We start from the raw sequence: 23092 nt of genomic DNA, 5'->3' as shown, positions 1-23092 counted from the left end.
GCCGGCCCGGTGCGTTGCCCAGCGTTGGCCTGCGTTAGCGGCCACCCCGCCATCGCGCGGAGGCACTGGTAGCTAATTGCGGCGGCCACCTTTATGCGCGGTCGCGCCCCTCGCGGTGCCTCGCGGCCTGCAGCACCGCGGCCTAGCCTCGCACGTGCGGGCCGTCCCTCACGGTCCCTCACGCCGCGCGGCGGGGCTGCTGCTCCTACACTAGAGCCGCTATGTGTTCCACCGGGACACGTCGCCCTCCCGCGCCGCTTTTGTTTTTCGTGTTGTTTGCGTTTGTTTTTTTTTTTCGCGCCAAAACGATGAGAGCGCGGTCGCCAAAAATGTGGGTCAGCTTGATGACGCGTCGTTAGCGTGTGAACCTCGCCCACGCGGCGCGGACTGCGCGCATTCCGCGAGGTGTCGCGCTGTGTGTGTGTGTGTGTGTGTGTGTGCGCGCGCGTGTGTGTGTGCAGCTACCATACCAGCCCGCGCCGGGCAGTGCCATCGGCCATCGGCCGCTGCCGATTCGTATCTCCCCGGGTATCGCGTGGGGAAATGTATAAGCAATTAATTTATCTGAGTATTATTACATAGCTAGAGGAGACCGGCTGCCGGTCCTGGAGGAATGCGAAGCGCGTGCTCTCTCTCTCACACACACACACACACACACACACACACACACAAAGGCACGCGCGACATCCGTTGCGCCCAAATAAAGGTAGCGCGGCGAGGCTCAAAGCGACACGGAAGCTGGTGGGGCGACACTGCGCGCCAATTAAAGGGACACGGCGTCACGGCCGACAGCGCGACACCCCGACGGGGGCCTTATCGCCCCGGTGCGTGTGGCGACGGCGAAAGTCGCCCCGTTCGCCGTTTCCTTTTCGTTGCGCGGAGATTTCGCAGCCGCGGCGCCGCCGGGGTCGCCACACCTCTGGCCCCTGGCACGGCCTGTAACTCGCGGTGGTGCCCCCTCCGGGACCCTCTGGGGCGCGTCTCGGCGTCGTCGACCGGTGAGTCCATTATCTCCAAAACGGAATTCGGAGGGGGCAGCTGGACCAGGCGGCCCGTGCCGGCCGTGCGTCGGGCATGACGCGTGCATTGTGTGCAACAACATTGTAAAGGCTAATAACGGTCGAGGCAGGCCGTCACAAACGCCACCCGCTGCACCCCTCTCGCACACGCACACATTTTTGATGCCCGGCTGCCGCTTTTAGGCCCGACGATCCATCATAAGCTTGTCTCGTATATTTCTCGCGCCTCTTGCATCAATTGTTATTGTGCATATGTTGCGCGCGTGTGTGCGCTAAGCCGCCGCAACAACGGGATCTTTCCTCGTCGCCTGTTCTCTTGTGACGAGGATCAAGAAGAATGACTGTTTCAATGCTCGTTTCGGACGTCTGTAAAATAAAAATCTTACTTCGCTCAACTAGACTAAGCCTACCCTAAAAATTGTGTTGTCGCCTCATAGATGATTCTCTTGTTGGCGACTGAAGAGTATCACTGTAATTTGTTTGTTTGGTTTAAGATCCTTGCTAATGCAAATCTAGGAACAAGAGCTGCGTCTGACCCAGGTTGGCTAATCACACACTCTAGGCTATCCCAAAAGAAGTTCCAAAAGCAGTCCCCCTCGTTGAGGGAGTACGTTTAACAAGCTTGGGTTGGACGCAGCGGCCTGCCAAAGTCGGACCACATCACATCTAGACTCTAAATGTAGGGTGTCCAGTAACTGGGTGCCTTTGTCGCCTGCCCCACTTTTTAGGGTGCCAAATGTCGCCCAGTTTCTGGGCACCTTTGTCGCCTAGTCTCGGGGTGGGCAAACCATTAAGGAACCTGCCTTCACCCATGGCTCAGCAGCGACTAAGGTGCCAAAGGTGCCCAGACTCTGGGCACCTTAGTCGCCCAGGAACTAGACATCTGTGCATGCTGTACCATGGGAGAGGGCCGGTTACTGCATGATTAGTCCACCCCGAGACTGGGCGACAAAGGTGCCCAGAAACTGGGCGACATTTGGCACCCTAAAAAGTGGGGCAGGCGACAAAGGCGCCCAGTTTCTGGGCACCCCATATTAAGAGTGTAGACATTTGTCTCCGTTTTGCTTTTGCACAACTTTGTGGCAGCATTTCCCCCCAAACCCAAGGTGTTAAATCACACACCCAAACAAAGGCATCTCTCGAGTCTATTTTCTTTTTGCCTCGCCGATTGATTTCTCTCCCTCGTTTTGCGTCTTGTCTGTTTGCCGCTTACAATTTTGACAGGGCGATATTTTGTTTTCGGCCGGCACAACTTGTTATGATGTTGACATTGACATTGTGCTCCGCTCAATACCCACGTCCTGTCGGAGCGTGAGTCAAATCAGTCACCTGCTCTCTGACGCGAGCGTCCGCATGTGTGTGTGTGAGAGAGAGAGAGAGAGAGAGAGAGAGAGAGAGAGAGAGAGAGAGAGAGAGAGAGAGAGAGAGTGTGTGTGTGTGTGAGTGCAGTAACGCGCGGCGTCCCGTTTGAGATATGGACCGGCCCGTTTTGGGCGGTGCCCCGGCCGGGCCCGTGGCTGCGCCCACTCCGGTACACTCACGGAAGCAGCAACAATTTGCCAGCAATGAGGTGAAGATGAGCAAGGCGGCCCCCCGGGGCGCCGTATTGGGGCCGTGTGGCCCCGGGGGCGCTGTTGGCCGGCCCAGGGGGCCCAGCTGGTCCAGGACGGCCCAGCAGGGCCAGGCGCCCCACGATAAAGCCGTTAAAGCCGAGGCTTTGTCTACTCGCCGTTATTTTAGCACGCATGCCGCCGCCCATTCATTTCGGCGACGGCCGCCCGTTGTTTTTAGTTTTTTTATTGTTTTTTTTTTTCGATGCATTGCGGGAATAAAAGAGGAGTCGCATCGTTTCTGCAGGGCTGAACTTTCGCCTCCAGGGGATTAATTGGCTGTTGCGAATTCCGTTTTGTGGGTGATAAGATGCCGTGCGTTGTTTATTAATTGAGACCCCGGGCCGTGTGAAAAGGGCCAAGCCGGATTTTGGTCGGGTCCAGCGAGTCGCGGCATCGGCCAGTAACGCCGGCAAAGAGGCGTTGGGGGAAGGGTTCGGGTACATGCTGTCGTCTCTGCCGAATGTTATGCGATTCCTCGCGGCGCCAAGTCCACACTCAACCGCGCCATTACTCTGCAACGGGATTGGCCGAGTGTCCTCAAGTGACTCTCACGACGGGCACTGCGTACTGTACTGCGGGCTTGACTGCGGGCCGGACCCGGGCGTTTGACTGCGCGTGGACGGGCCGGCAACTTAGTTCATCACTCATCTTGCAGGTGTGTCCCGCCTTGGTTAGTGGGGTAATGGTACCCTGGCAGCGTGGCACTACACAACTTGGCGGCATCCCCGATAAAGGATGCTGTCCCTTTTGGCAGGAATGAATGGCCAGCTTGTTCTAGGAAGTGTAATGCCAGTGTGGTTTATTAACGATGATGTATGCACAGGGCGCCGGCGTTTCCATTTTGGATGGGAGAATCTGCCCACTGCGGGGGTGGGGCTGAACCTCTGCCTTTTTATACTCATTTACGTACAAGTGTAATTCAGCTGCACACGTTTCTGTCGGAGCGGAGTCTGCGTGACCCAAGAGGGACGAACTGCGCCTCGGTGTTTGGGACACTTGCCATCTAATCTGTGATGTGTTTTTCCTAGCCGGTGGTGGGGGGCGCTAGAGGAAGAGGCGGGGCACTCACTCCATCACTTACTCGTTGCTTGCGGTCCCGTCCGACGCCCTCCTCTAATGCGCTCTGACGAGTTGAATCGGGGAAATGGGCCCGTGTTGTCTCTCCCTCTTTCGCGTAACTGTATTCTGTCCGTATCCAGGGCGTGTGCCTTCTTGGCCAGGGCACTCAAGTCAAGGAATATCATCTTCGCGTCCCACGGCCATCACAAAGTGCCATTTTTTTAAGGGGGTTCTCTTCCTGCACCGTGGAACTTGAGCCGCGTAGTCACAAAAAGTGCTATGTAGGCCAGGTCTCTCTAAAAATGCATCCTTCCGAGTAGAACACCACATCACCCAAGTTATTTATCATTTTCAGTGAGAGTTCGGTGACTCAATTCCTGCCACATTCATGTTCGTCACATCATTGTCCCTCAGCCTTTGGCCCTGGACATTTCCTTGTAAGGAAAGTTGGTCGCTTTGTTTATGACCCACTCGAGAACAAATAGCGGCGAATCCGGGCCTATTTTCACATCCCATATGTGCATAAAACATGAGCGCCTCCGAAGGGAGACGTCCGCGGAAGCAGGTCAAATGAGATGTTCGACGAGATGGACGACTCTGCGCGGGAGTCACTTTGCGTCTGAGGAAAGTGAGTGTTCTAACAAACGCAGGTTTTCTTTTTGCGCGTGGCCTTCGCGCGATTGGAATCCACCCCAATCGTTTTGCACTGTGTTGTCTTAATTTTGTTTTAATCGGTTTTAAATAATCTTAAAATAGTTGACATCCATACAAGATATTAACTTAACTAGGTTACAAAATAAATAAATATACATTAAAATAAGTTATTGTTGACTTTTAACCGTGATTGACGTTGATATTCTGTCAGAAAAACAAACACTCCCTAACAGCAAAAACTAACCCTTAAGCTACCCAAGTACTGAGGGCCAACATGCTGGACTGTCTGACACTAGGGAAAAGAGTGAGCGTATTTCTTGGTCTCGCTTTCGTCAACGTTTCAAAGCGCAGCGCCACTCTCCTACGGCTCGTGGACGCCCAGGGACTGTTTGCACACCGGGCACGTGTGGACAGCCGTCTTGCACGAGTCGCAGCAGTAGGGGATGAGGCCTGGAAGACAACAGCAGCTGTAAAATAAAAACGTGCGAGTTAGTTCGTGGCTTGCCAAATTAATGGTGGAAGTAGTACTATCCCTTCGTTATCAAATCTAGTCTCTCTCTCTTACTTACATCATGCACAAGACGATGGCACCCGCGTGTGTCCTGGTGCCAGTCACATACTCCACGTCGGTGACGACCTTGGAGTTGCAGGTGGGGCAGGTGAGGTGGGCTGGATTGTGGGAAAGGTTTGGCATGGCGATGATTGTCACGGTTCGACCAGCCGGCGCCGCCGCCGCGTACGCTGCAAGGAAGAAGGACATTCGTGAAGCTGCTGACTTTGGTGTCTCGTTTTTGGGAGCAAGTTCAAGAGACGCACCTGGCGGAGGTTGGTGCATGACTGGGGGTGGAGGGTGCATTCCTTGGTGAGGTTGATGCATCATTGGAGGAGGCTGGTGGACTGATTCTTTGGTCACGTCTGGGCTCCACATATCTGAGAACAAATATAAGAAATAATAAGACTCATGCTTGACATGTTTTTTGGAGGGTGGCAACCTAACCTAACCCAACCTTCCCTAATACTAAAAACTTTGAACCAACATGCTTTCCGGCTTTAAATGAGTGTCAACGTCCCCGACAGCGTCCGGCTGCAGTGCCGTTTATAATGCCACCGCCACCCGGAAGACTCGGTGCACCGTGGCGCCGGTCCGTGCCGCACGCGTTGGCATTGTGTTCCGTGGGGCTCGCCGCGCCGAATTGCACGCAGGCTGTCACGCGGGAGACGGTTAAATATTGAAATCTCCTCGGCACGTTGGCGTGCCGGACACACACCCACACCTCACGTTAATTGTGAGAATGTGTGCGTTAGTTATGGCAGTGCTTTGTCACAAAAGGCAGACATCATGCCATACGCAATTGGAGTAAATATAAACGCAATGGGTGTGGGAACTGTAGCGGCACACCGTCCTGGGGCTAAATTACTAGCTCTATTACACAATATGTCCCCTCTCTTCTGCCGCTTGCAAATTACTCAATCTAAATCCAAGCATTTGCGTCACAGCTGCAAAAGTCCCGAAAATGCGTTAATTATCTACGAAGCAGTTAAATATAAATTGTTTGTCAAGAATTATGGTGTTTACGAGGAAACACGTGTAAAACAAACACCTGTTTGTCAGAAACAATTTTGTTGTTTCAGTTTTCGGGGCCGAAAACGACTTGAAAAGGAGAAGGAGGAGGAAGAGTGGCGTGGTTCTTTCCCGGCTTGCGGTACGGAGCAGGCACTAATGTCGTGAACCTGTTTCCAAGGTGCGAACACTAATGATGGGTGGGCCGTTCTAATGAGCCCTTGGTCGCGGAATGAGCCGGTTCCGAGAAAGGCCTTGTTTTGTCACCCGCACCGTGCGCACCGCGCACCGCGCAGCCCGGTGCGACACATCCCTGATGAGGCCTGCAGCAGCCCGCCTGCAATGGCTGATAGAGGCGTGTCGCTGCGCGCGAATTTCGCTCTTCCCGCGCAATATTTATGGCGCTCGTTTTCCGCCGTGGGATCCCCGATCCCTCACACACTGTGAATGGAGATGCTCGCCCCGTGGTTCAATGACACTGTTGCCGTTATAATCTGTGTTATTAGAGTCGACACGCCGAACTTGCGGACGGGCCGGCCGAACCCCCTCCATTCGATTCGCAGTTTCCCGCGCGCCTTTCTCACACTTGCTGCGATGTGCGCAATGGCCACTCGAATGACGACTATCAAGAAAAGCTCTCCGCCTTGTCTTTTTGATGTGGAGGGGGCGAAAAGACAGTCACTCGCTCTGTGGCCTGGTCCGCCCCTCCAATTCATTTGGATAATCAATCTCTCCGAAGTGTACGCCACTGCAGTGGCTGATGGGCAATCGCTTCGACCTTCTGACACGGAAAGGGCGTGACCGGGACGCGTGCTGTGTTTGTCGTTGCTCGCTAATTGATTTCCAGAAAACATGCCTTTGCCAAGGCGAAATATGCCCTCATTAGATGCAGCCTTTATCTGCTGGTGGGCGAAGCTAAAGTGTCGCTGGAAGCACGAACCTTCATCGCTCCCGGTCGGCAACAAATTGAAATCGATGTTTAATATACTACACGTAATGTATAGCTTTGCCTTGTTAATAGGATCTGTAATTGCATTGAAGAGAGCAGGGCATCATTACGACCAGCATGGCCTGTTCTTATCACCCACACTGCGAAATGGACGGACAGGGTGGTATCCATAAGTGAAGCGCAGAATTCTGCTGGATAACATGAAATACGAATACCCATTGCGGTCTGCCTTAATTTTTGGGTCAAAAAGTCACGTCAGACAAAAAAAAAAAAACAAAAAAAAACAGATAAATCACGTTGTTATATTGACAAGATGCCCTCTTTTTGGCCACAACCCTAGCACCTTGTTCGTGGTCTTAAATCCTCTCATAAATTCCAAAATAATTTTTCCAAATACAGATGTGTCACAAATCGAATCGATTCTTTTTCAAGTGTGCTACTGGCTGCCTACTCGCGCGGCCTTTCGTGCCCACTGCTCTGGGGATGCGTACTTCCCGCGATGGCCACCATGACGAATCACGGGCTGTGCGTGTGCCAAGGCGCGCCAAGGTGCGGCCCGCGGTGTTGCGAAATGCCAAGAAAGCGTGTGCTCCCGTAGCGGTACCGCGACAAACACGCAAAGCTCCTCTTAGGACTGACTGCCGCAGAGTCCCCTTGTTTCATTCCTACGCCTACACCGCGGCCCTTGCCTCGCGAAAAGTTGTTTGCCACAGGCACGCCGCAGCGCTCCGGAATAGGTGCAGCCGAATAAACAATGCCTGAAGCCCGGGACGAATCATGTGGCTGGTGGTAGCGCGCTGGCCGCGCTGCCGCGGCTCGGCGTGTGAGGTCGGCCATCCCGGTCTCTCGGTAATTACCCCTGCAGAATTTCACTGACCTCTGCAGCGCGCCGCAGCGCCGCAGACCGGGGTGCAAGGGCCGCCGCTTTGGACACTTCCCCTTCTCCCTCCCTCTCTCTCAGCTTCCTCGCACGCTGAAAAATTGCCACTGTTGCACTTTCTTCGCTGCGGCCAGAGCCAATCTCCCAACCCACTGACCGACTGAGGCCGGGCCGCCACACTGCGAACGCCGGCGAACGCCCATCACACCCGGCCCATTGTTTTTGCCCCTTTTCGTAAGTAGCGGGTCATGCAAACAAAACAAAAAGTCACTTCAATTACTTGAATCATAATAACTCGAGCGCAGGCCGGTTTTTAGGAATATTTCCGGCACCCTGCTGCTGGAGTGCTATAGGCAGCCTTTTTGGTACAAATCCAAACTGAAACTGGCAAGAAGGCGAACGTACCCTGCACATGCTCCGCCACTTCTACTTTGCCTCCCTGCGGGAGAAAGTGCCGCAGGAGGCACAAGTACTGAGTGACTCGTATCCTCCCGAACGGCGTCAGCATTCCCCCGAAATTGTCCTCGCGGCGCCTCGCGGTCACCGTCCACCGGCCGGGCGGGCCACCCAGACAGTCGGCCGGGCGGTAAAGCTTTTCAGCGTCGCCTCGATACAGTGTCGATTCCGAGGTCGATTCGCCGCCCGTTTTGCCGTATTTTACGGCGGCTTTTAGGGCATCATGCCGATATTTTTGCCGACTTCTCAGCAGGATGTCGCGGACTGTGGGAACTGTGGCCCGGCTGCGAATGCCCGCCGCTTACCTTGTTTCCCAAAAAGCCGAAAATTTTGCAAACGACGCCCGCTGGACACGCAAATATGGAACTTATCAAATTATTTGTGGCCAGCGACGACCCCACGTCCCTCTGCGTGTTCTCTCAGAGATTCCGCTACGCTGGCCGGACACATGTCCCCGGCGTGTACCTTGAGCGTGTGTGTGTGTTTTGGTGTGTGCCCTGGCCGCGCGCGTGCGCGTGTCCGTGTTTGTGAATGTGTGTCGGTGGTGTATTTAGATTTGTTTGTGGTGTTGTCGTGCGGCTCTGTATGGGTGAGTGCGATTCTGGCTTGGTGCGAATACAGGACGGACGCACGTCCGGGCGCGCACGTGTGTGTGTGTGTGTGTGTGTGTGTGTGTGTGTGTGTGTGTGTGTGTGTGTGTGTGTGTAGAAAGAGAGCGCGTGAGGGGGAGCAAGACGAGAGAGAGCAAGCGACAGGTAGGAGACAAGGTTGGGAATGTCGGTGGGCGGGTCGAAGTTCGCGGCGCCTGGACTGGCCGTTTGGACGTGTTCGCCAAACGGCCCGCACTCTCCCCAAGCGGCCATCGTCAAGACTGCCCCGCCCGCCCCGCCACGCGTTGGCCGCGGCCGTCCCCCATTGCGGCGTCCACGCATTCAGTGAGCGTCCTCGCCAAAACTGTGGTGCGCCTGGCAGTGACCTCGAGGACGCTTGGCCGGCCAGGTGGACCTGCACAGGTGTAATTGAAGCAGCCTGCTCCCCCCGAAGTGCCCGCCCCGGCGGCAAGGTGGCGGAATTCCGCTGGATCGTGTCCAAATCGGCGGCCCGGCCGAGTGTCGTGTGACCGTTCCGTGTCGTGTGCCGACCAGTGCCGACCGCCGGCGAGCGCTACTTTCGCTACTGCTGCTACCGGCACGGCTTCGCTGGCGGCAGACACGCATTACCCCCCCTGCAGCCGAAATAAATTTAGATAATTTTACAATTAATTTTCAATGTTGGTTTGTTTGTTTCTGTCGACAGCACACGCTGACTGGACACAGCGGTAAGGTGATGGCTGCCAAGTTCCTGGAGCAGTCCAAGGTGGTCACCGGCAGCCACGACCGAACACTCAAGATCTGGGACCTGCGAAGCCGCGCATGTGAGTAGGCCCGCGTAGCCGCGAACAGTTTCAAATCCCTTTATTTTTTTTTTGTTCGCTCTAACAGCAATCATTGAAAACTGAAGCCAGTGCCTTGAGTGTCCCGCGGTGAATCCCGAGGCGTGCCTAAATTAAACACGTGACTAAGAAAAAAGAAGTGAATGAGGCAATGCTTACCCCCGGGATAATGTCCGTCAGGCCACTCTGTGTTCTACGTAAACGCTCCCCGCGCGGGCCGGCAGGCCTGGCCATGGGCCTTGGCCGCGCCCATCATCGTCGCCCCGGTAAATTAATTCGGATGCAAATAAAAGGACGACGAGGATGAAATTACACAGTGGACATGCGTACGTCGCCCTCCCCTGCAATTAATAGGAAAGGCGGCCCGAGCCGCTGGCGCTGCCATCCCGGCGCTGCCATCCCGGCGCATGCCTGCTGCAGCAGCGCACTGCCCAGGGTTTTTAATTAGTCGCAGCGACGGCAGCCCTGCGTCAATTTGTCGCATGTAATTTGGTGTGAAACGTAAATTGATAACGGGCGCGCTGCAGCGCTGCTGCTCCTCGGGGTCAGCGGAGGCGGAATCGGCGAGCAAGCAGCGTGCAAAACGTTACTCCCGCCCCTCCTCGAGTACGGTGAAATTTATAATATTTGCCTGCTTTGCAGAATAAGTGGGGGGCAACGAAGAGGCGTTTTTAATTGCTGTCGATTACCCGCCCTTAGCTGGCCGTAATTGATATTCAAACTGCAAGCGCACGAGACTTCCCTTTCGTCCTTTTTTTTTCTAGCGGGTCGCTGCCACGCGGCCCAAGAATGTCGCAGGCCCACATCTACGAATTGGCCGGGTCGTTTATTTGCGATTTGTTCCGCGGATCTAATGATGACTGTTTGGGTCTCCCCCTCCCCCAGGTATCGAGACCAAGTTCGCGGGCTCGAGCTGTAACGACCTGGTGACGGGCGACGGCTCCGGCACCACCATCATCAGCGGCCACTTCGACAAGAGGATCCGGTTTTGGGACTCGCGAACGGATGCCTCCTCCGTCAACGACATCGTGCTGCAGGGCAAGATCACGTCCCTTGACCTGTCCAGAGGTGAGTCCAGCGACCAGAGATAAAAAACACCCGGCGGGTTACGCCGGAGAGTGGAAAAAGTGGCTACTGGGGCACTGGGGCACTTTGAGAACTTCACAAACTATTTTTGGCCTAACAAAGAAAAGGACCTTGTTATCACAAAGTATTTTGAGCACATACTTAATTTTGCAAAGAAAATACTTCGTAATTTACGAACTACTTCTTCGTATAACAAACTAAGTAGTTTTTTACCTGACATATGCTCAAAATACTTCGTAAGATTTTAAGCGTGGGGATACGAACACATCGTGCATCTGACGCCACAGATCGACAGGACGACGAAAACGAATTGGCCCTCGGCTAAACGTAAGAGAGCGGCTCTAAGACGTCACTGCTCGCATTTTTCTGACCGGCCCGTTGTCCGGATGAAGCCATTCACTGATTGCTATCGTGCCCCGCCGCGCCGCGCCACGCTTCGCAGTGTGGTCTTCGATAATGCGGCGAGTAAAGAAGTCAAAGTCAGACCCGTAAAGCACACATACCGCACGGTGATCCGATCGGCGGGGCCGGCCGGGGGCCCTCCAGGGGGTTGGGGCTAATCATAGAGGGCGGCGCTGGGGCCGCGACCACCAGCAGGCACCGTCGTGCTGCATAAAGAACACACACGGCTTGCACACATACAGACACACACTCTTACACTCACTAGAGCCGCGTTTTCTTGTGCTGTGATGGTCCCGAGAGCAGCAGGGTTCACGGCGGTGCGGTCCGCGAGGCGGGCAGTGCGGCCAAGGTCTGCGACTGAAGCCGTCCGGTGCGCATATTGTGTGTTCGGCACTATCGCCACTATCTGGACGCTATCTGGACGCCTATCGGGTGACGCGCTCGATATGTGTCGAGGGCGTGAGTCACTTCAAGGATTAGGCGCGGCGCTGTTGGGAGCACCGTCGCCACGCCACGCGTGCCAGGCAGTAGTGCCAAGCGAGGCGCCAAGCAGAGCCGCGAGGCGCGCGGCGCTGGAATCCAGGCTGAGGACGCGCAATGGACGCGCGGGGCGGCAAGGCCGCGGTCAAGGACTGCCAAAAAGGCCTGCAGTAAAGTGCGTAACACACGACGACCCGGCCAGAGACTCTCGTCCAAGCGCGCGTGGCTGAGGGGCGGACAGGGCGTGACCTAATAGATTGGCCGAGAGGCTGGAGGAAAAAATGAAACCGTGGGCGCAGTGGAAACCGTTGCACGGGAACGCGTGGCTCCGGAGACGTGCAAAAATGTGGACGCTCGCGCCGGCCGACCTCATCGAGCGACTATTTGAATGAACTCGATTTTTCCAGCAATCTGAAGAATGCGAATCCTGTTTTTCGTTGCCCGCGTAGGAAACGGTGTGCCAGAGATGCCTATCTGCGCGCCGGCGGCACCTCTGGCGGCGCCCCGCCGGGTGCAAGGGACTGAAGGGACGCTGCCAGGGCAGTGCAGGGCAGTGCGGGGCACGCGGAGCGCGGCCAGGCGACGCCGTGAATGGCGGCACGCATGTAAACAAATGGGAGCCGTGTCCCCTAGCCCGAGTGGTGATTGAACGGCAACTGTTGAGCCTTGGCAGTCTTGGCAGCCTTGGCAGCCCTGGCAGCCTTGGCACGGGGGTTTTCAAAATGACACTTGGAAAAGTGGGCTATAAACGGCGATAGCTCGGAGAGGCATTTTATTTCGATAAGCGGGCAGGTTAGGGTCCGCGTGTGTGCGCGCGCGCACGCGGGGGCTCCGTGCAGTGGTGCTTGCGCCCCGTCGTTTGCGTAAGCTTGTTTGATTTTCCTCTGGTTTTGTCAAGACTGCCCATTTTAACGGCCATCAAACGAGCGAGACTAATGGCGTGTCCAGATGAAGAAGTTTATTTTTACGGCCGTGATGTGGCCGCGTCGGGCCGCGTCGGGCCTTTGGGGAGGCTGTTAGCGCGGAAGGAGGACGACTTACGAACCGCGTGGCAGAGCTCGCGGAGTCGAATGCTGGAAATTCCTTTCATGACGCGGCGTCCTTGCTCGGCGTGCTCCCGATGCGACGTGACCGGAATGGCATACGCGGCCCGGTGCAGGGCGGAGCGAGGCGGGGCGGGGCAGCCCATCCGGCTTTTCTTCCCGAAATCATTTCCCACACCGATCGAAGGCCGGCCGGCGGCGGCGGAAAGAAAAACGGCCCGTCTAGTTTAAGCCGTGCGCCGCCCTGCCGGACCCTGCCGCCCTGCCCGCGGTATGCAGCCCAGAATGCATCTGACACCGTTTGAGCGCGGCGCGCGGAGCACCCATTGTTTACATCTGTGTATTGTTTCCGCACCGATGTGGATCATCCCATCACAGGCCGCCCGGCGGGGTCAGCGGGCTGCGGCGGCCGGGCCGTGCCAGGCCGTGCCGTGCCAGGCCGGCGTGCCAGGCCGTGCCGGGGGTCGCGGAGAAAGGCGAAGGGCTGCGCGCCACCGCCACCGCCGGGGTCGGGGAGGTCGAGGTCATGGGCTGGGTTTCCGCAATTTTCCGAATATCGTAGTAAAACATCTTTAACACTCAATACACTTCGGAAGGATCATTCAGTGCGACTATCTGCACGCGTCACTGCTGGATGTTTCGTAGTTCTGTCCTCTTTCGTTTTTGGAATCGTGGGGTATGGGTGGAACCTCATTCAGGCCGATTTGAGACCTCAAAGTGCTTCAATGCCAATGTATCCTGGTATTTTATCTACTATTAAGAGGTCTTCATCTTAAAATGAAAAGAATGTGATGACGGAACGAAGAAAAATCTCGAAATACTGTGAATGCAACGGAGAGCACTCCCCCGCGTGCTGCTGAGGTAGTCGCAATAAACCATGGGATGGAGGGTCGACAATGCCTCCAGCAGCCGAGAGCGCGATACGCCGCGCTCCGAGGGACTGCCGCCGCGAGAGCCGACTAGCGCCACCTAGGGGCGCCACCGCGAAGCGGTCCTGCCGCAGGGATGCTGCGCCGGTACGCCGCGCGGGCCCTGCGTCGGTACGCCGCGCCGGGAATACCCCGCGCCCGAGGCTCTACTCCAGCAGCGGCGATACCCCGCGCGGCGGCCCCGCAGGACGTGTACGCGGCGCCCTCGGCCCTGGGCGCCCGGCCCTGGCGCGGATTATTCAAATGCCATTAATTGATTGGTATTGGCGTACCGAGCTACAGTTGCGGGGCTCAATTTGTCCGAGAGGCCCAAGCCCGACCGCGAGGCTTTCGCTAATTGGCCGATAACCGGGGATGCGGTGAATACTCGCGTGTCGTTTTCGGTCCGATTTGTCTCGCACGACGGCCGCTTTCGAAGAGAGATGACCTTTTTTTGTCGCGAGCCAGTTTCTGATTTCGAGTCTCTCACGCCCTGCTTGTTTTCAGATGGAAAGTACCTGCTGAGCTGCGTGCGTGACGACTCCCTCAAGATGCTGGACCTGAGGATGAACACCATCGTCTGCTCCTTCACGTAAGCCACACCCTACTTTTACTTTGCTCTCGACAAAAACACGAGAGGCGGGGAGGAGCGGCCGACGAGGACGCCCCCGCCCGCCTCGCCCGAAGTCCACGAAGAAGACCCACAGAAACTCTCCGGGAGCAGTCAACACTAGGAAAGTCCGCCGGAGCCATCAATTCTTTGGGAGGGACTGCGAGAACTATTACGGATTATGTCTCTGTGTTGCGTCCAGGAGCTGTCGCGCGGCACTCGCCCGGGGCCCGCAGCACATCAAGCATGAATGAGCCGCTAACAAACTTCGAGGGACGCCGCGCGTTGCGGCCGTGCCGTGCCACGCCGTGCCGTGCCACGCCGTGCCGTGCCACGCCGTGCCACGCCATGCCGTGCCACGCCGTGCCGTGCCACGCCGTGCCACGCCGTGCAGTGTCGGCCCCAACCGCCACCAGACTCGACGAGTCCCGCCCATAGACCAATTACGAGTCCGACCGGCCGACCGCCAGACCCGCCCGATCCGGCCGGACCCGGCCTAATCCCGACAAGACCGGCCAGACTCCGGTGGGCCGGACGGCCTGATTACGACCGGTCCCCGTATAGTGACCCGGCAAGCCTTGGCCAGCCCCGACGAGCCATCCGGTGGCCAAGTCGGCCCTACGGTTAGAGTGCGCGCACCCGAAGATGGTTCCCATGCGTAAGTCCGTGGAACCGCACAGTCCGGACTAACTGTAGGGACGGCAACTTTTGGTGGCGTCATCTTACAGCGTGCGCGCGAGTTCACTCGGTGGGCCATCGTATCGGGGCTTGACTCAGAGGGTTCAGAGGTCCTAAGGCACGGACTCGGCCGCCGCGCACGCCTCGGCCGGTCTGGCCGGTCTTTGCACGGTCGTGGGCCGGTCTCGGCCGGCGGGCCGGATCGAGGTCCGGGTCGGGCCGGTCGGGGCCGGGTCGGAGTCGAAACCGGGCCTATGTAACCGGATTTCGTCTGGGCCCACCGCCATCGGCCGCCGCGGCCCGCCCATTATAGAGATGCAATTTTAAAGCGGCGCAGTGCTGCGCCGCCCGGCGGCAATCTGATGCCCGACAGTGCTGTCTTTCTCGCACCCAAGGGCGGCCCCGTGACGGTGCGAGCGCGCGACCGGAAGCCACTGTTCGGAACGAGTCCACAAAGCGATTCAGTTGGGCCAAGTTGGCCGGCGCCCGAGCCGGCGCCACACGCGTAGCCAAGTTGTTGGCCCTGTTAGCGCGTGCATTATGCAGCGCGCTGCACCGCGAGTTGGGCGGCGTGTCGCGCGGCTCGGCCCGATATCGGCCGGTCGTCAGCCAGCGCCGCGGGCAGTAAAAATATCGGGCGCGCCCACACTGCAAACAGGCCGACGCGGAAATGACGGCCGGCCTGATTGCCCCGGACACAGCCCCCAGACACTGCCCCGGACGCGTCGGCCAGGAATCGACTTTTCCTTGAACGGGGCAGGGCAGGGGACAAATCAGCCGGGAAGCGGGTAAAAGCAAGTCGCACGAGCATCTGAGCCCCCTGTAAGTTGGCATTTGCACAACACGAGATGGGTTTGCCTTGTCTCTCTTCTGTCTACCGTTTCCGTTTCATGGATCATCCCACCCAAAGCCACAGCAGAATCAACTTTTCAGTCCCATGGGCTTGAATTCTTAGCTTCGACAAACCGATACCTACCAGTAAGAAATACTCTGTTGTGGCGAGGCACTGAGAAAAGACTCAGTTGTAGCGGCCCGTTGGAGAAAGACTCAGTTGCTGCTGGATTCCTATCTGACTGAGTCTTTCTCGAACGGGCCGCCACAGCTGAGTCCTTTCTCAGCGCCTCGCCACAACTACCAGTAGGTATCGAAACGCTACTCGGTGATGCTACCGAAAGTTGGGCCTTCGGGCCGAATTCCCTTTGTATATTTAACCCTACTCCTGTGGCAGTGCAGCCAGGCGAGCCTCCCGACGCTTGCAGTGGCGCGGAGGGGTCGGGGCGCAACGCTCGCTACAGCCTGTTTACCCACATAATGAACGTAGGGGTGTAATTTATTTTCACTCCGAGCTGCAGACCTGTCTGGCGCTCCCCTTTGATAGCGGTGGCCGTGTACCTGCGGGCCTGGGTCGTAGTCATGTGCCCTTCGCGCTGCCGCCTGGCTGCCGCCTGGCTGCCGCCGTGCTCGTGTCGAACGTTCCGCGCGTTCCACAGCCCCACGCCGTGCCCCGGCCGTGCCTGCAGCGTAACAGGGCAAAAGCAGCCCGGCGACGTCGCGACGTCCTTTGGTCCCTTCCCGCTGACATGCACCGCGCGGAGAGGGCGCGTCAGTCTGCCTGGCGGAGGGAAGCCAGGGCCGCCGGGGCCGCCGGGGACACAGAGGGCTGCCAGTGCCGTTTTACGTCGCTCTCACAGATTGAACTACCGCCACCTTCCCTCGCCCCTATTCCTCGTGCCCCCTTTCCTCGTGGAACACCGGCCATTTTAGAAAATGACATTTTTTTGCGTGTGCGTGTGTCGAGGTTTGGCTGGCTCGGCTCCGTTCTCCGTTGTGCGACTTTGTGTGTTTCTCTGTGGTGGCATCCCATCCCCCTCCCTCCCGGCCTCTCTCTCTCTCTCTCTCTCTCTCTCTCTCTCTCTCTCTCTCTCTCTCTCTGTTCCCGTAACATTCCGGCGTTCCACACTAATGCGTTCCATTTATCCGAGAAATGCTGGTCAAAATTAAGAAAGCGGCCTGACCGATGTCGCCCACATTTTACTCCCCCTCCCATCAAACCACGCATCGCGTGGGACGAGACCCCAGCCCGGGGGCCGAATACTCCGTTCGGTCCGCTGCTGGAAATCAGGCTGCGTGTCTTTACAGCCACTTTGTCCAGCACTGTTTACATCCCCGGCCCCCGCGTTCCCTCGGCACAGTAACTTTCGCGTAACGGTTCGGCCTTAGTGTCACCGGCTGGCCATCGTCACTGCCTCGTTCGCCCAGGTGGGCTCACACTACAAAGTGTACTCACTGAAAAGTAGCGAAGGAGGGACTGGCGCTGACGACTCGTGGATGTGGCGGCGTGCGTGGTTCGGATGGACGCTTCTTGTTGTCGGTCTGTCGTCCTGTGGACCGAACGACGTCTTATATGCTGAGATAAGTCTCACAAGTCGCGGCCAGTGATGCAGTCGGTGACACACCGCCCTGCTTTGCGCACTATCTTATCACTGTGACGCTTTGTTCGGCGCATCGGTTTTCTGCGCGTCAGAGTCAAATACTTTTGCTTTAGCGATTTATGCAATCTTACATACCGCCTGCGTCAGATATAAAGATGAGTCAAGTTACTGACTCTTGCGAGAATGGCACCGAAGCAGAAAGTTAGGTGAGAGGGTTCTGGTGCAAGTTTGGTGTCTCAGCATTTACCACGGCCAAATATCTTCTAACTGCGATGGAGGTTCGCCGAGAGGTTTGCGATGCTGCAGGTGCAGGCAGTGCCACGGCGACCGGACGCTCCCCGTCTGTGGGCCTGGTGTTGGTAATGAACGGTGGTGCCCGGGGCGGCGACGTTGTACCTCCGTTAGGAAGAGCTTTAGCCAATTTCCGCTCTTTTACGGCGGCCCGGCGGCTCAATGGCGCACAACACTGGTTGACTGCTTTGCAGGGCCGTGGCGCCGGGGCCCCGGGGCTCGGCAGTGGGCCGCAGGAGGCTGCGCAAAAGTGCCGTCGCTGGCTTGCGGCCTGCTCAGCCCGAAGCCAATAAAGGACTTTAGAGGGAAGCGGCGAACTCTCTTTGCTCAAGGAGCGGCAGTGGTCGCTGGACGGGATGTGACTCAGCTCGGACAAGTATTTTCCCGCTGACCATGCCTGGACCGCCGCACTGCAGGGACTGCGGGCAGGCCGGCGGCCCGTTAGTCGTTGGACCTGATTAGTTGAACTCTGGAGCCGAGGGGTCTGCCTGGCCTTCAGGCCTGGCCTTCAGACGGAGGCCCGTGAAGCGGCCGTGCTATATCTCGGCTCTTAATGCCTCCTAATTCGGACAGCTCGGCTCGCGTAATGTAGGTAATTCACTTGCCTCTACTGTGAACAAATAGGTTGCAGCTGGCTTAGGCGCTACACGACGCGTAGTTTGCGGTTCTTCATGCATATTTCAAAGAAAAACATTCTGTGCTTTCGGCTCCGAGAAAGAGATACTGGTATTGATGTCGTTCGTTGTACGGCGGCACGAATCAAGAAATCCGTCTATAGGGTTTGCGAGGGACCAGGACTACACCATCCCTGCCGCTTCTTACCGGTGTGTGTCTTTTGTTTTCAGAGCTGACGGCTTCAAGGTGGGCTGTGACTTCACCCGCGCGGCCTTCAGCCCCGACGCCCACTTCATCGCGGTGGGTGCCGCGGACGGCGCCGTCTACGTCTGGAACGTCGATTCCAACAAAGTGGAGCACATTCTGAAGGAGCACCAGTAAGTATCTTGCTTCGAGCCGATTTGCTTTAGCTTTTTGATTTCTTCTCGAATACTCTCCGATTCTGTTTTCGTTACACCTGGTGTCGCAAAGGTGATAATTTCTGTACCGCTTTTTGATTGGCACTTAAACCTGGACACTGTCAATACAAAGTGTCGCCCATTAAGTGTGGGGGTATTCAGGGTGGCCACCGACCGGGAAAACCGGGAAAACCGGGAAAAACCCGGGAAAATAAAATCTCCTTGAAAAACCGGGAAAAAACCGGGAATTTCATATTGAAACCGGGAAAAAGGCGAAAAAGGCCTGCGCTGCTTGTAGGTCAATTTCTTCTGAAGGTTCAGTCGTAGTCGTCGGCGCCGCAGCAAGGGGTACTCAACTCAAGATAATCATTGCACGTCTACAATCAACATCATCCAATGAAATGACAATCATACTTTCGGGGATTCAATCACTTTTTGACCATTTTTGCGAGACCACTGCTCCCAAACTATCAGCGGTCAAAGCCTTCCCGAGGCGGGCCACGAAAGAGTAGGGTCCTCAGAATAGTAAGGCGTCGGAGGCCATTGACCGCAACTAAATTGGATGCAGTGACCGCTCAAAGTCAGCAAAAACGGTGATTTTCTGAAATTCATTCACTGTTTGACCATTTTTGCAAGACCACTGCTCCCAAACTATCAGCGGTCAAAGCCTTCCCGAGGCGGGCCATGAAAGAGTAGGGTCTTTAGAATAGTAAGGCGTCGAGGGAGGCCTTTGACCGCAACTAAATTGGATGCAGTGACCGCTCAAAGTCAGCAAAAACGGTGATTTTCTGAAATTCATTCACTGTTTGACCATTTTTGCAAGACCACTGCTCCCAAAACTATCAGCGGTCAAAGCCTTCCCGAGGCGGTATATGAAAGAGTAGGGTCTTTAGAATAGTAAGGCGTCGAGGGAGGCCTTTGACCGCAACTAAATTGGATGCAGTGACCGCTCAAAGTCAGCAAAATCGGTGATTTTCTGAAATTCATTCACTGTTTGACCATTTTTGCAAGACCACTGCTCCCAAACTATCAGCGGTCAAAGCCTTCCCGAGGCGGTACATGAAAGAGTAGGGTCTTTAGAATAGTAAGGCGTCGAGGGAGGCCTTTGACCGCAACTAAATTGGATGCAGTGACCACTCAAAGTCAGCAAAAACGGTGATTTTCTGAAATTTATTCACTGTTTGACCATTTTTGCAAGACCACTGCTCCCAAACTATCAGCGGTCAAAGCCTTCCCGAGGCGCTGCCGCGCCCTGAAAAAGCGCCTTTGAACCACTAAAATAACCTAGAAAAGCCTTAATTTTGACCGGGAAATACCGGGAAAAAACCGGGAATTTCATTTTTGGAATTGAGTGGCCACCCTGGTATTGCCGCCTCTCGATTTAGAGTGTAGTTAAAACTAGTGGTAGGTTGTCACCTTTAGTTCTGTAGCTTAGAATCGTTGCTGCCTTTACATTTTTACTCTGTTGTTGCTAACGTGTGATGGCGCTTCGCCTCTCCTTTCCTTTCCTTCTTTTGTGTTGCTTGAACGTGTCCTTTGCTGATTTGCCTTCTTCACGACGTCCCGCCACTTCCTGACTCCCTCCCGTGCATGTTTTCATCTACGTGTCTGTCGTTCCCCCACCCACCCTCTTAGACCCTGGTTTGGTTTGCCCAGGAACGCGGTGACTGCTGTGTCGTGGCATCCGTACGGCAGCTTCCTGCTGAGCGTGGACCGCGCCAAGACTGCCGTCGTGTGGGGTGATGCCTGAACATGTCCTCATGCATGACACCAGCCACTTGCCACCAATAAGCTCATGGATCAGTTGTCAACATCAACTGCAATTATGTTTGTTCACGAAATTAATTGAATCTGAACATCATTGAGACTGCTGAAAAGATGGTACCTGATCAAATCGAACATTTATGAAACAATGGCGATCAAATCACCGTATGACCGCGCTTTTCTTTTTTGTATGTGCGTTGTTTCACATCACCTTGTCTTTTGTAACTAACGAGATAGAGTTGTGTTCGTTAATGTTAGTATTATTTCTTGTGGGTATGCTTCTTGCCGAGGCCATTTGTAAAATAATCTACTTTTGCTCAATGTTCTCTTTTGTGCCTAAGAGAGGTGTGAAGATATTACTAAGTTATTCGAGCCTTCAATGTGCGAGCAATCTGTATGTGTGAAATCACACGCTGAAAGGCGGTTATTGCATTCGCTCGTACTTGGGCCTATGTTTTGTAGAGAATGACAGCCTGCACGTCATTATGATTTCACGTGTTTTTTTGGAGCACTTTCAAAATCACTTACATTCCATAGAAACTCTAGGAGTGTTTTATGCTGCCATTTGTATGATGTAAATAACAAAAATCAACGTATTGCTTGTGAATTAATGAATCATTAGTGACAGAGTAGGTTTTCGTTTAGTGTAATTTAACGTCTAATACTTTCTTCAGCAAAAAAGACCACAGGTTTTTGACTGACGCGGTGGTGACCATTTTTTTTTACTGTGCTTCACGATGTACATATTTCCAGTTTAGTCGTACTGGTTGCGAGCTCACATTCCAATACACCATGTGTTTTGGGACCATATCAAGAAAAGTGAGAGAACGTCGTGAATTGTAATACATAATATTTTTGGTGCTCTAGTGGATTTTACATTTTACCTACTGTGTAGAATTATTGTACGTTCAGAAATCACGTTAGAGACTGGAGTGCGGCCACGTTTTTTTTTCTTTAATCAAGACGGGAATTCCAAGTAGTTTTTGTGCTGCTTCAGGAATTTCAGTGAAGACGGCGGCTGGGAAGGATGTCCTCTGTTTGCATCGCTCTCCTATTCCGTGTAAATAAAATAAATAAAACAAATCACCTCCTGGAGCTGGAAAGAGCTCATTGGGCGTCGTAGAAAGTAGAATCACATTTGTCAATTGTCTGAATTTTGTTAATCTGATCTAAGCTACTGTCTGTGATATCAGATTTAAAACTCCAAACTGCCGCTGACATGTTTAGTTCTGTGTAGATATGTCGTGGGGTTATGTCCGCTCTGCGCAGGAGCCTTCAATTCTTTTGTTCACTTCGTACATTCACTGTCAACAACTTAAGTTATACTAAATGTGAATTGATAAGTCATTTGGCCTCGAGACCAGCGTTGAGTAGACCTCCTTTGTATTGCTTTTTTATACACAACTTTTTGGCTTGGCCTTGATGAAAAGTGTTAGCTTTCTCCTCTTTTCTCACTAACGAAATATCTTGTTTTCCAATCTAACATACTCATTTCAGTCTTTACATGTACTGAAACCTCAACTGTCACCTCCCTTTCCTGAGGGGCCTTCCCTACCACATTTTCCTGTACCATTTCCTATGCATAATAACTTAATAATGAGAAATAAAGTGATACAAATTTGACCTCTTGGGTACATCTGTGTTACTCCGCTCTCCCGCTCTCACCACTGCATCCCGACGCCCCTTTCTCCTCATTTCGGTCGCTGAAGTGCCCGAACCTCTGCCGGCATGAATAACTGTAATGTCTGACCAGATAACGGGGCGCGTTAAAACCGCCCCCACCCTTGACCGCTCTCGGCCCCATTGTTTCCACCCTTCCCTCCGTTCAAAGGCTTCAAGTCGCTATCTTATCGGCAGCAGGAATACCTGGGTCTTTGCGCAGCGCCGCGTGGCGCCGCGTGGCGCCGGTGACGGAGGGGCTTCTTTGGCCCGGCGAAACAGAGGGTGGGCCGCGCTGCCGCGCTCAAGAGGCCCGCCGCCCCGGGCCGCCCCGCCGCAGGCATGCCGCAGGTGAGAGGCAAGGCGCGTGGTCAGATGCGAGGCTGAAAGACGGCCAGATAAGCGGAAGGAAGGGGAGGGGGCGGCCGAGGTTTGCTGCCGGGGACTGTGGGCTGGCGGGGCCGGCGGCGGGGCCGGCGGGGGTGGCAGCAGCTCATTCACAAATGATGAAGGCTAGCCCATCTTGTAGCGAGCGCCCGGGTCTGTAAAGTGCTGGGCTGAGACTGCCGTTTCACCCTTTCAGTCTCACTTCCAAGCAGCGCCCCGTCGGGGCGGCAGTGCGGCGGGGCCCGGCCGGATTCACGCTGCGCCCCAACAAGGTCTCGACACAACTAGACAGGCGGCCACTGCGCCTTCGGCCGGCAGGGATGACACTGATTCCCAGTATGTCCTTGACTTCGGCCAGCTTGGCCGCCTCATCGGTCCGTCCCACCGGGCGGCTACAAGTCTGTGCCGGGCGGGCTTCCGGGATGGAAGCCGCCGGGCGGACGGGCAGGGGTGGCAGCCACGCTCGGCTGCCCGGGAAAGGGTAATTGCGGCTGGAGTGCTGCATCGGCGCGCTGCTGCAGGCAGCCTGCAGGCAAACACGCCTCTAAGTTGCCTGTTGACTTGCCAGCCCGGCGGCCCCTGCCGGCCCCTGCGAGGCGCATGCGGTGCACCGAGTCCGTTGTAACGCTGTTAGGCAGAGTCTCTGCCGACTACACCCGAGGGTAGTTGCCCGAACGTTGTATCACCTTGCACAAAAAGATCAATGCGCCGAAATG

The 23092-nt window shown here is 55.4% G+C and overlaps 2 protein-coding genes across 4 annotated transcripts in view; one reads left to right on the top strand and one right to left on the bottom strand.

Moving 5' to 3' along the window:
* LOC117650261 (autophagy-related protein 16-1) overlaps nt 1–21677 on the top strand; it is a 183139-nt gene extending 161462 nt beyond the window's left edge. For both annotated transcript variants that reach the window (XM_034393530.1, XM_034393531.1), the window contains 5 exons: nt 9488–9605; nt 10509–10691; nt 14050–14134; nt 18399–18545; nt 20223–21677. In XM_034393530.1, coding sequence (XP_034249421.1) covers nt 9488–9605; nt 10509–10691; nt 14050–14134; nt 18399–18545; nt 20223–20316 — 627 coding nt within the window. In that variant the 3' untranslated portion in view covers nt 20317–21677. The remainder of the gene's footprint in view (nt 1–9487; nt 9606–10508; nt 10692–14049; nt 14135–18398; nt 18546–20222) is intronic.
* LOC117650262 (lipopolysaccharide-induced tumor necrosis factor-alpha factor homolog) lies at nt 4401–11528 on the bottom strand. Of its 2 annotated transcripts, none has more exons than XM_034393534.1 (4): nt 11374–11528; nt 5162–5275; nt 4915–5086; nt 4401–4812 (listed from the first exon to the last, which is right to left on the bottom strand). In XM_034393534.1, exons 2-4 carry the CDS (start codon nt 5271–5273, stop codon nt 4707–4709), a joined length of 390 nt encoding a protein of 129 aa, XP_034249425.1. In that variant the 5' UTR covers nt 5274–5275; nt 11374–11528; the 3' UTR covers nt 4401–4706. The 2 variants fall into 2 exon arrangements, with proteins under 2 accessions (XP_034249425.1, XP_034249423.1); XM_034393532.1 differs by lacking the exon at nt 11374–11528 and adding an exon at nt 11213–11321.
* Nucleotides 21678–23092: the final 1415 nt, after the last annotated feature.

Source organism: Thrips palmi, unplaced genomic scaffold (assembly GCF_012932325.1).
Source record: "Thrips palmi isolate BJ-2018 unplaced genomic scaffold, TpBJ-2018v1 HiC_scaffold_5, whole genome shotgun sequence".
NCBI lineage: Eukaryota > Metazoa > Arthropoda > Insecta > Thysanoptera > Thripidae > Thrips > Thrips palmi.
Note: the sequence above shows the minus strand (reverse complement) of the source record. Positions and strands in the feature narration are given on the sequence as shown.